At 45.0% G+C, this 13170-nt stretch overlaps 1 protein-coding gene across 2 annotated transcripts in view; it reads right to left on the bottom strand.

Annotated features, from left to right (window-relative positions):
• Positions 1–10967, bottom strand: part of ECI2 (enoyl-CoA delta isomerase 2) — a 36219-nt gene extending 25252 nt beyond the window's left edge. The window contains exons 1-2 of one of the 2 annotated variants that reach the window (XM_068396603.1): positions 10827–10912; positions 1824–2007 (exon numbers count right to left, since the gene is read on the bottom strand). Coding sequence is in view for 1 of the 2 variants with exons in the window: in XM_068396602.1 (XP_068252703.1) it covers positions 10827–10888 (62 nt within the window). In the remaining variant the exon portion in view is untranslated. Of the gene's footprint in view, positions 1–1823; positions 2008–10826 lie in introns of both variants that reach the window. The other variant, XM_068396602.1, reaches the window with a different exon arrangement.
• Positions 10968–13170: the final 2203 nt, after the last annotated feature.

The raw sequence follows: 13170 nt of genomic DNA, 5'->3' as shown, positions 1-13170 counted from the left end.
AACAAAACAGTTACGAACAAATACTCAAAATAATTTTGCTGCTAATGGAGAACGGAAAAAGCCATTTTTGTTTGGCTTCTGGGGACAAATCCTGCTGACTGTATGGAGAGCAAGAAAGTGTATGCTTTGATGTTAATGGATTTTGGCCAAGGTAGGTAGGTTTCTGACAAGGATACAACCAGCTGCTAGAGCCCACATCCACATTAGAAAACCCACCAACACTCCTGCTAGTTCAGCTGAGCCTGTGAATGACGAGAAACAATTTGTCTGAAGCTTACTTTCTCTCCTGAATCCATGACATCTAAATACAATAGGGATGGACACAAAGAATACTGAACAAGCTCTATGACAATAACAAAGCAGTATTTGTCAATGGCTTATCTTGTCCAAATACAGAATTATTTCAGATAATTTAAAATTAAACAAATTAGATCTAAACACAAAGTAGCACACTGCTCTTGGTTTTGGCACTATTTCCACCACCCACAACCAGACAAACTTACAGGTGTCCTGTAAAGACACAGGCCAATTTACTTGATAAAAATCTGATGGTGACTTGGGTTTAGAGCTGAAGTTCTCACATACATGCAAGACTTGCAAGTACATTTCTGTCACAGCAGAATTTACAGCTGCTCTATGAATAACAACGTTATTGAAAAGTTTTATCAAATTCTAGCTGATAACTTTCTCTTTAGATACCCTCTGTAACATACCTTGCTCTTAGTTTTATCAGAGAATGATTGAGCTTGTAGATGTGACACACTACTAAGTCTTGTGTATGAAATAAAGCACTGAGAATGTTTGTCACTTTTAGAAATAAAAATTACACGTTCCAAGAGACTTCCAGTCATGTCTTGCTGAAACACTGTAAAAAGCTTAAATCATAGCGTTTATCAGTAGCTCCCAAGACAGAGGTCAGAGGCTCACATTAGATCGTGGCAGTTATTAGTGGGGAATGCAACGTGTACAGAGTCGTACTGGCTTCTGCCATCACTGTAGAGATTATGAAGAACTATTGGTCTGGGAAGTGGCTGACAATCCAAATAACTTGGAAGTTCTTCCCCAAAATAAAAGGGTGTTTCATCTGGCATCTTACTGGCAATTAAGAACAACAACACAAAAGCAACCAGAAAGATTCTTTTGTTTCAGAAACAGGCTTGCTACACTGATGTGTTTGAAGCAGTAAGCATTTTACAAGCACATTTATCATTGCATAAAATGATAGCATATTTGAAATAAAAAATTTACTTTTAAGGGTTGGCTTCTAAGGACCAAATTATTCAACAATTATTGTGCATTCTACAAGTTATATACCTCTTATACCATATTTTCAGAATAAATATTATCAGAGCACCTTACTACAAAAACAGTAGCCACTTTTTTGGAGGGCAAAGAGTCAGCAAAGAATCCACACAACACAAAAAGTCTAATCCTCAAGACATCATTTTTATTCCCAATTAAGAATGGAATCCCCTCTACTCAGCACTGGTGAGGCCACATCTGCATTACTGTGTCTGGTTCTGAGCTCCCCAGTACATGAGAGACACGGACGTACTGGAGAGAGTCCAGTGAAGGGCCATGAAGATGATTAAAGGACTGGAGCATCTCACTTATGAAAAGAGGCTGAGAGAGTTGGGACTGTTCAGCCTGGAGAAGAGAAGGACTGGGGGTGATCTCCTCAAGGTATAAAAATATCTGAAGGGAGGGTATAAAGAGTATGGAGCCAAGCTCTTCTCCATGGTGCCCAGTGACTGGACAACAGGCAATGGGCACAAACTGAAACACAGGAGGTTCCTCCCGAACACAAGGAAACACTTTCTTACTGTGAGGGTGACCGAGCACTGGCACAGGTTGTCCAGGGAGGTGGTAGGATCTCTGTCCTTGGAGATACTGAAAAGCCTTCTGGACATGGTCCTGGGCAGCTTGTTCTAGATGACCCTGATTAAGCAGGGAGGTTGAACCAGATGACCTCCAGAGGTCCCTTCCAACTTCAACCAGTCTGTGATTCTGTGAAAAACACACACATTTAACTTGCTAGCTATACTGAAGCAGTACACAAGCAGCCCACTAACTTTAACAGTTCATCTCTAAACTAGACTTTGAAGCTATAGCTCTTCTCGCCTTCATGTGTGAGCCTTCAGGGTCTGTTTCAGGGGAGGAATTGGGATGATCTGTTCTAGGATGCTCAGAAAATAGGAATACTACACTTGCTATTGAACTGTGACTGTTTAAATTCTCAGCTGGCAGGCTCACTCTGTAAGTCAATCTACATTAAAGGACAAAACCAGTGCTGGATGAATGTACACATCCAGTCTTTGTAGCCAGGAAGTCCAATCATAAAGATCAATCTGCAGCATCATGACAGAAAAAAAATCCCCCAAAACTACTGACTACCTAAATTAGTAAAGATCTTTCACAGAGCAAAGTACACTATAAACTCCTTGAAATCATAACACTCACTAAAAGCAAAGTTTCCCCCTCTGCCACTGCTCAGACAACGACAGACCAGGCTGGGATGGAGGGCAGGTGTGTGTGCCCTCTGCCACAAAGGAAAAGGTTCATCTGCAAGCTACCCTTGCTACAGGTAAAATAGGTGAAATATCAAGAATTACATCAGGACCTACAAGGGACAACTCTTGTGTGGCTTCCTTCTCCAACCTAACCTTATTTTTGGCAGAGAAATAACATTGGGAGGGCAGGGAAAAGGGAAAAAGGAGAAAAAAAGCGTGGATGAAGGGCAAGAAGAGAGAAAAAACCCCTTTCCTTCTGGGGAGTCAGATGCCAATAGAAGACGACAATTTTGTGAGCAGGTTAAAAGGACTACGATATTCAGACAGGAGGAAGTTTTGGGGTTTGGGGGTGGGGTTTTTTACTTTGTTTTTAAACATGGCATTGCACTACCATGGCCAAAAAGCTACTATGAACTACGTGGTTAGATAGCACTGAGGGCAAAGTTGTGTTTACTTGTTTCTACACCAACGCAGTGATAATTTCCATTTAATCTTCCATTAAAATAGACTTCATTCACTGACTGGATCACAGAAGTTTCCATGTGGAGTACTCCACATTATCAGAAAAAAAGTAGCTTTCATACACACAGCAAAACAGCAACATACAAAACATTACACAATTTCTCTGGATTTCAGCACAAATGAAATCTAACTACTGAATTTACTGCTATCTAGTTCTGTTACCCTTTCTGTAGGTATTTAGGTCAACACGAAGAGTCAGTAGCTTATGAACAAAATAACGAAGTTATTAGCTCACTGATAATGCTCATGGTCTCCTTTCCGTAGCTGGCTAACTGGCATTACTTAATACTGCTCATATTAAAAGCACCAGCACTAGAAAAAAAACACTCTTACAATTGTCAGAATTCTGACAATTGTAAGAGTGTTTTTTCTCTTTAATATAATTGCTTTCAGTGATAAAAGACTACCTCCATGATAATTTAAAAACCAGGATGTTGGCAAATTATCAAGTTGCTACGCGTTGTTACTGCTGCCAGACCTCTTCAAAGACAAACAAACAGCACCACTTATCCAGTGACTTAAAGTCTGAGTTTTGAAGGAAGAAAGAAGCCTTCCAGAATCCATTCCAAGAGAGCTTTTGCTTCCTCTTTTCTGATGGAGCATCTAGTACTGAATTACGTGGCAACAGTTTCTGTTTCTCTGTGAAATAAAGGACGGTTTAGCAAGACCTTTAAAATCTTAGCTCACGGTTTTTGCCGGAGTTTACTGATTACAGTCTAAATTTTATTATAATGAACATCAAGGAAAACTGAAAAATGTTCACTGTAATCAGTGGACTCATCACAATACAAAGGCTCAATCATTTACTACATCAGAATAATGAAGAAAAATCCAATCTGAACTGAATACCAATATATAATAGTTTTAGGCAGATTGTTTCACATTGATCGACATTTAAATTATTCTTTTAAAATAGGTCAGGAAATAGGAAAAAAAATCACAAATATTCTTATGCTGAATACAACAATAAAGTGGAAAAGAGAAGAGATGGACATAACTGGTTCAATCTTCTCTATGTGGTCATTCTAACAAAGATAACTACCAGTAAAACCTCTGGGTTCTACTCTGGCATTACTATAAATGGATGTTACTTGTAAACAAGGTTCCTTACAGTCAATTAAGTCTGCATGTCAAGCCCAGGTAGAATGTCATGTTTTGCACTATGAATCCTGAATTCCTGACATTCAAATGTTTTTCATTTCTTCATACGTGCAATGTTCCAAAATTTTTGCTAAAAATAAACCGACCAATTTCCATCCTAGTGAGGACTGCTATGCAAGAATGAAATATAGCATGCTTGCTCCCTTCACTAGATCACAGTTGCCAACAGAACATAATTTGCACAGGGGGAGAAGTACAGTGGAAGAGAGAAATAAGTAGCTTCTTAGAATGGTACTGTTCAAAGACGGTATCTTCTACCCTAGCAAAAGCTCAAAATTAATTCCTAGCACCACATTAAATTAAAAAAAAAAAACAAACATTTGAAAACATATTTACATTCTCCTCAAGAAACTCATAACTAACTTCTGATGCGGAGAGAAATCTTAAAAAGCAAGGGCAGAAAGTAGCTGCGGTTCCTCATGTCAAGTGGGAGATACTTAAGAGCCCACTTTGGAGAGAACGGCTGTTCAAGCCTAACAAAATTCAACGACAAAAAGTATAGTTAATCACCACCTTATTTACATTCACATTATCAAAGTTCTGTAGCAAGGCTGCTACAGAACCACCTAGCGATGACTGACTCAAGCAGACAAAGCTGACAAGGTCACACTGACTTCAATGACCTGCTGCTTCAAAGCAAATTAACTACAACAGAAAGCTGTGTTCCAAGCCAACCCACCTTCAAGACTTCCACAAACCTTGGCTTTATATTAGCTGCAAACTGTCTGATCTGGCTCAGCTACATACAGGTAGTGAGCTTGCTGCTCCGGATTTAATTTTGTTGATTTTAACTGCTGCGTGTATTTCTGTGTAAAACAGTTTAAGAGGGTGCTTAAATAAGGACGTAAGTTTATTAAGATGCTTTTCTGGACAACTGTTCAATCATTTCCCCACTACCTTTTGTCTTTTAAGTCATATTGGTAAACCAGCATGTGCAAACAAGATGCAATAACTCATACAATTAATACTAGCGTTTGCAGAAAAAGTCTCCCATTAAGAGATTTAATTGATCATTTTCCATTGACTAGTTAGGCTCAGTATTTAAAAGACAGTGGATGAGTTTACTCTAATGGGTATGTTTCAGAATCCCAAATCTTAAAGAAAAAGAGAAATTCAAGCTTCATCGGTGGTAGGAAGACCCTTTCTGGAAGACTCTGAAAGTTACCTTACAGTCACAATGTTAGGGCAACCTGATTCTACCAGTATTTTGCAAAAAGTTACTGCAAAAGTCAAATTGGGCAAGGTTTCAAGAAAGGAAAGAAGATGATATTTTTTTTTAATATAGATAAAGAGAAAATTATTACTACTTAGGTAAGGGAAATATGACAAGCTCTCTAAACTTTTTATTGATGTGCACCAAGACAGAAAAGACTAAGATTAAAAAAAAAATAAAATAAAGGCAGTTATGTGCTCTGCTTGCTTTTCTGGTGGTCAGACAAGGATCTGTAGTCCACAGACAAAGGTTGGGAAAGACGAGCTGGCTCACTAGAACTAGAGGCCTGACCTACCAAAGGGAAGTTTGAAAAGATAAGCACAGTTATCTCAAGGAGGAACAGAGCAGAGCATCTGAGACCTACAGAATCCAGCATAAACTCAGGATAGCTGATCACAGAATCAATCAGTTTGGAAGAGACCTCTGGGATCATTGGGTCCAACCATTGCCCTGACACCACCATGTCAACTAGACCATGGCACTAAGTGCAATGTCCAGTCTTTTCTTAAAATACATCCAGAGATGGTGACTCCACCACCTCCCTGGGCAGCCCGTTCCAATGTCTAATGACCCTTTCTGAGAAGAAATGCTTCCTAATGTCCAACCTGAACCTCCCCTGGTGCAGCTTGAGGCTGTGTCCTCTTGTCCTATTGCTAGCTGCCCAGGAAAAGAGGCTGACTCCCACTCCGCTACAACCTCCCTTCAGGTAGTTGTAGACTGCAATAAGGTCACCTCTGAGCCTCCTCTTCTCCAGGCTAAATAACCCCAGCTCCCTCAGCCATTCCTCGTAGGTCAGACCCTCCAGACCCTTCACCAGCTTGGTCGCCCTCCTCTGGACTTGCTCCAACACCTCAACATCTTTCTTGAAGTGCGGGGCCCAGAACTGGACACAGGATTCAAGGTGTGGCCTCACCAGTGCCGAGTACAGAGGGACGATCACTTCCCTAGACCGGCTGGCTACACTATTCTTAATAGAGGCCAGGATGCCATTGCCCTTCTTGGCCACCTGGGCACACTGCTGGCTCATGTTTAGCCGGCTGTCGATCAGCACCCACAGGTCTCTTTCCACCGGGCCGCTTTCTAACCACTCCTCCCCCAGCCTGTAGCGCTGCATGGGGTTGTTGTGGCCAAAGTGTAAGACCCGGCACTTGTTCTTGTTGAACCTCAGGCCGTTGGTCTCGGCCCATCTATCTAACCTGTCCAGATCCCTCTGTAGGGCCTTCCTACCCTCCAGCAGATCGACACTCCCACCCAGCTTGGTGTCATCTGCAAATTTCCTGAGGGTGCACTCAATCCCTACATCTAGATCATCTATAAAGATATTGAACAGCACCGGCCCCAGAACTGAGCCCTGGGGAACACCGCTAGTGACCGGCCGCCAGTTGGACTTTGCCCCATTCACCACCACTCTCTGGGCTCGGCCATCCAGCCAGTTTTTAACCCATTGAAGAGTCCACCCATCCAAGCCCCGGGCAGCCAGTTTGTCTAGGAGGATGCTGTGGGAGACAGTGTCGAATGCCTTACCGAAGTCTAGATAGACTACATCCACAGCCCTGCCCTCATCTACTAAGCGGGTCACTTTGTCATAGAAGGAGACCAGGTTGGTCAAGCAGGACCTGCCTTTCATGAATCCATGTTGGCTGGCCCCGATGCCCCGATTGGCCTGCATGTGCCGTGTAATGGCACTCAGGATGATCTGTTCCATCACCTTGCCTGGCACCGAGGTCAGGCTGACAGGCTTATAGTTCCCTGGATCATCCTTCCGACCCTTCTTGTAGATGGGCGTTACATTTGCTAATTTCCAGTCAGCTGGAACTTCTCCAGTTAACCAGGACTGCCAGTAGATAATCGAGAGTGGTTTGGCAAGTTCATTTGCCAGTTCCTTCATTACACTGGGGTGAATCCCATCTGGGCCCATAGCCTTGTGGATGTCCAATTGGCACAGCAGGTCACTAACCGTCTCCTCCTGGATTACGGGGGGTTCACACAGCCCCCCCGCACCTGACTTCAGGCTCTGGGGGCTGAGTCTCCTGAGGACAACCGGTCCTGACATTAAAGACTGAGGCAAAGAAGGCATTGAGCACCTCTGCCTTTTCCTCATCCCCTGACACTACACTACCCTCCTCATTCAGCAAGTGGTGGAGGCTCTCCTTGACCCTCCTTTTGCTGTTGACGTATTTGTAGAAACTTTTTTTGTTATCTTTGACCACAGCAGCCAAATCAAGCTCTAATTGAGCTTTGGCCCTTCTAATCTTCTCCTATATGATCTGGCAACATCCCTATAGACCTCCCAAGTTACCTGACCCTTCTTCCAGAGCAAATAGGTTCTCTGTTTTTCCTTAAGTTCTAGCCTAAGTTCTCTGTTTAAACAGGCCGGTCTTTTTCCCCGACGGCTTGTCTTTCTACACACCGGGACAGCTTGTTCCTGAATATTTAACAATTCCTTTTTAAAGCATGTCCAGCCTTCCTGGACTCCTTTGCCGTTCAGGACCGACTCCCAAGGGACTCTGTCCACCAACCTCCTAAACAGGCTAAAGTCTGTCCGCCAGAAATCTAAGGCAGAAGTTCTGCTCTTGCCCCTCCTTACTTCCCCCACTATCGAAAACTAACATTTCGTGGTCACATGAAATGATAAACAGAAATCTGTCACAGAAAAAAAAAATGTTGGCTGGCTGATAGGGAACAGCAAACAGCTGAGCAAGGCAAGCTAGTACTGCCTAAGACACAGCACTGAGAGGCATGACTTAAGAGACTCGGAAATCAAAACACAGGGGCCCATGTAAGACAGTAACAGGGAGTAAAAAGCGTACTCCACAGGGCCTTCCTGGTGTACGATCAGGGTATTTATGCATTTTGTGCTGTGGATAAAACACAACCCTGTACATGGACACATTTCCTACGCCAACATGCCAGGATGCATTCCCACCCAAGTGCTAGCGGGTGGGGAAGTTGGTGGGCAGACATTCAGGAGGCTGTGGACACCTGCTGCCTACACCACACTCAGATCAGGAGGGAAACCATATCCAGCTCAGGCAAGACCTAACATCTGGGCAAAAGTTTCAGGCATAAAAGCAACTTCTACTGCCTGCACCAGAGGTTTTGGTACAGACCCACAGAAGACCCAGGGGTGTTAGCAAACAGGGTTTTTAAGAATATAGTCTGATATATTACTTGAGAGCAAAACCACAAAAATCCATTTCTCCTCCTTGTAAAAGGGGATTGGATTGGGGGTGACAGCAGACAAAAGGAAATAGACAGGAAAGCAGCTGCTGCAATACAGAAATAGGGCCTGGCAGGGGGAAAGTGAGAAGTGAAGAGGAAATAGCGTCCTTTTTGCTCAGCCAGCATGAGAATATCAGAACAAAGCTACTAAAATTTGTATGTCCATATCCAACCACAGCTATCTGAATACCACCGACAGAAAGGACTAGACGTTTCCCACTACACGGATACAAGGCAGGCTCTCTCTGAGGCCGATGAGCTCCTCATGGCCAAACCTGGCAAAAAAAAACAGGACAGAAGAAGGAATACGACCAAACTTACTGGTCATCTCCAGGATGATAGTAGCCTCAAAGAGGTTTTCCACAAGGCAAGGCTTACATGTGCTCCAGATGTGCTGACATCTGCAATTATCATAGAATCACGGAATGGTTTGTGTTAGAAGAGACCTTAAAGATCATCTAGTTCTAACCCCCCTGCCATGGGCAGGGACACCTTTCCACTAGAACAGGTTGCTCAAAGTCCCATCCAACCTGGCCTTGAACACTGCCAGGGAAGGGGCAGCCACATCTCTGGGAAACCTGTGCCAGTGTCTCACTACCCTCACAGTATCGAATTTCTTTCTAATATCTAATTCCTAATATCTCAAAATCTATCCTCTTTCAGTTTAAAATCATTACCCCTCATCCTATCACTACATGCCCTTGTAGAAAGTCCCTCTCCAGGTTTCCTGTAGGCCCCCTTCAGGTACTGAAAGGCCACAATAAGGTCTCCCAGGAGCCTTCTCTTCTCCAGGCTGAACAACCCCAACTCTCTCAGCCTGTCTTCACAGGAGAGGTGCTCCGGCCCTCTGATCATCTTCGTGGCCCTCCTCTGGAATCGCTCCAACAGCTCCATGTCCTTCTTATGTTGGGGGCCCCAGAGCTGAATGCAGTACTCCAGGTGGGGTCTCACGAGAGCAGAGTAGAGGGGCAGAATCACCTCCCTCGATCTGCTGGCCACGCTGCTTTTGATGCGGCCCAGGATACGGTTGGCTTTCTGGGCTGCAAGCGCACATTGCCGGCTCATGTTGAGCTTCGCATCAACCATTACCCCCAAGTCCTTCTCCTCAGGGCTGCTCTCAATCCATTCTCTGCCCAGCCTGGATTTGTGCTTGGGATTGCCCTGGTATAGGAAGAGGAAATTCTACAAATTGACGCACTTGGTGATTCTTATTCATACACAAGCAATTTTACAGTAATTTCCAATTTAACCATTTTCAATAAAAATGTCAATCCTGCAACTCTCAGTCTACTCACACATCAAGCCATCCTTTCTGCTTTCCACAGCCCAACTAATCCTGGAGGTGCACAGCTGCTTCAGCGCGCGTTACTACATGTGACACTTCATTTGGAAACACCTTAAAAGATATTTGTAAAAGGCACACCGCAGGAAATATTACATCACTATTTGGAAAGCCGGAGTTGTCTTTAGCAAGAAGCCCTAATTAGCTGGACACACAACTAAGCTTGTTTTTGTGGGACTGACGGGGGGGAAGCACAAGAAAACACGTAATCACGCATTCTTCTGTGTGTTTCAGTGCGGTTTCAGGTGCCTTACCCCCAGCCTAACCAACAGTTTCTTTGGTGGTTAAACATTTGCTTGAGGAGACAGAAATTTGAAAGTACAGCCCCTGTTCGAGGAAGGCAACAAATGCAGGTTTCCCACCTCCAAAGCGTGTTCAAACACTTAAAAGGTGGCTCGTATGGCTAGAAGCGTCCCTGTTTTAAACGGACAGTGATCTCCCCGCTCTTGCCATGAAAGCAATGTCTCATCCTGTGCATTAACCACGCACGTACGGGCCACACAGGACAGCTAACCCAGGCCATCAAGCGGCACAGGCAGCAGGGCACTTGATTTCCACGCCGGGCCCCGGCACGAGGGAGATGGGGCTGCCCAGGCCTGAGGCAACGGCCGCCCCACGCCAGTTGCACCCCGCCGGCCCCTCGCTGCCTGCCCCCTGCCTCCCCTCGAGCCCTGTGAGGGGGCTCCGCCAGGCAGCCCGCGAGGAGCCGGGCGCTGGGGAGGGGGAAGGCCGCGCAGGGCCCGCTACCGGTCACACAGACCGGGAGGGCAGCGGCTGGCGGAGCGGTCCCTCCCCGGGGCAGGACGGCGCCAGGGCCCCCAGCTGCTGGGACAGCGCACGGGCGATCGGGACTCACCTTATTCCGCAGAGCGGCCGCCAGCACAACCTGCGGACGAAGGTCAGGGCCGGGGCCGCCATAACAGGGGGGCGTGAGGGCGAGGAGACGGCAAACTCCGCCCCACCGGAGTCGCCGCGCCCTCGGCTGAGGAGAAAGCAGCCGCACCCCGGAGGGCACCGCCTCCAGCGCCGGGGGGAGGCCGGGCTGTGGGCAGTGGCTTTGCCGGGAGCCGCTGAGGGGCCGGGCCGGGGCGGGCTTGGCGGGAGGGCCTGGGGCGGCGGTGTGGGCCTGGGGCGGTGGGAGGAGCGGGCAGCAAGGCCCCTCTCCCGTCGCTGCAAGCAACCGCGGGCAGCTGTGGGGCAGTGCTGGGGAGCCAGACCCTAGGAAGTGCCCTTCGGGTCGGAAGGGAAACAGGCTGCCGTGCACACCGGGCGGGCAGCCAGGGCCGCCGGAGCGGGCTGCGGAAAATGAGACCAGACCTTCTCCGTGGGCAAAAGTCCTGGGCTCGGCTCAGCCCTCCAAAAGTGCCCTGTAACATACATCGCGTTGTTAATCAGGGCCATTACTTGTATTATCTCACTATTTTTGCGCTCTAGGTAGCTCTTAGTAACGTTTGCGTCGTTTTTCCACACGAATCACCCGGCGGGCTGCTGAACAGCCTCCTGTCAGTACCTTGGGAGGGCTGGCACTGTGCAAAGGTCGAATAAACGCTTGCGTTTGCCCTATCTAACTCTAAAGATTTTGCTAGTTATTGCTAAGCTTTTGCTCCTTCAGCTTCAGCTCCTGAGGGTATCTTTAATTTTTCCTTGCTGATGTTACCTGCTCTTTGAAAGATGTTTCTGTGTTCGGTCAGGGGCTCGGAAGTTCTTCACGATTCAGATACTCAGCTCTATCAGTCTCCTTTCAAAACACATCCAACAAAATCCCCTTTTAGCCCTGTGGTTTTTTTTTTCCTCTCCCAAAAAGTCAATGCATTTAAGACTTTGAGTTCCCCCTCAAGGACGAATGTTTCAAAGCCATAATGAACTGTGGGGTTCTCCTTTCTGAAATGTCTGATCACAGTTTTCCAAAAGTTTACATAACCGCTAGAGATTAGTGATTAGGACGGCACTTTTTTTCCCTCATACTGCGAAGGTCGTGATGTGTGACCCTGGTCAAATCACACGTAGCTGACTTCTAACATAACCTTGGATTTCAAGTACAAGTGTTCTTTGAACTTGATACACCTTGAATTTTACTTGTGATTACAGGTCCAAGAGCCTAACATTTCTCAATTTCAGACACAACCTTTACTGGTTTGCACCTCTAGCTGACCTACTTAAAATAGGTATTTATTTACATTTTAGCCTCTCAGTGGCAATTTCCTTCTCTGCCACACAGGTCTGTGAGGTGAAATTAATTCACGTTTGTAGAAGCCTTTGTAAGCACCCTCCCAAAAGTGTAGTAAATGCTATTGCTGATCTATATCCTTACTTAGCCCTAATCAAGCAAAACTCATGGCTTTAAAGTATGTACCTTGTTAGACAGAGACAGTATTTTGAATGCATAAAACCAAAATATGGCTAAATTTTGCTCTGAGATATAGGAATGAGGCTTTCTGTGAATAAGAAAGAGGAAAATATGGCTTTGAAATGCTAGCATTTGTGTTGTCAAATAATAACACCTTTTTACTGAAACCTTATGCGCACAACAGTTTTAGTCTTGTAGTATGAAAAGGCCAGAAATAATCATTACAGAAATGTAATATGGTGAACATCAGTTGAAAGTTTACTGTAGCAGTATTGTTAGCACTAATGTAATGAATCTAGAGAGGACTCCCTAGAGAACTCATTTAGTAAGTTGCTTCAGATTTATCGTTTGACAAACAAGTCCCTAATGACAATGCCCTCTCTAGCATTTTATTGTTAATGGTAAGATGAGGGATTTTTCCTGGCTGCATTTTTATCGTTGTGTAAAATTCTCATATTCTTTCCTTTAGTTCAATAGTACAGCTTCACATTTTGTGCTACTGTCTAGAAGCTACATGAGGAGAAACAAAAAGGTGCACTTCTCCTGAATTCTCTTTGCCTTTAAATTATTACCCTCCTAAAAACATAAGAGCCTTTTGTATATTTGCTTAGTTGAAGATAACTAACAGTAAGGAAAGAGACCCATTAGACCCAGCTCACACATTTCAATTGCAAGACAAAATAGTCTCTTGCAGTATGTTTTCTATTGCCTTTATGCAGGTGAATACAAAGCACAGCAGCTGTGCTCTATTTGGGAGCTTCCTTCTCACCCAATACCACTTGCAGAAAGCTTTTGCTGTTAAATATCTGAGATTAAATCTCTTAGATTTTGCTTTCCTTAATTTCTTTCTATT

Source organism: Nyctibius grandis, chromosome 3 (genome assembly GCF_013368605.1).
Source record: "Nyctibius grandis isolate bNycGra1 chromosome 3, bNycGra1.pri, whole genome shotgun sequence".
Taxonomy (NCBI): domain Eukaryota; kingdom Metazoa; phylum Chordata; class Aves; order Nyctibiiformes; family Nyctibiidae; genus Nyctibius; species Nyctibius grandis.
Note: the sequence above shows the minus strand (reverse complement) of the source record. Positions and strands in the feature narration are given on the sequence as shown.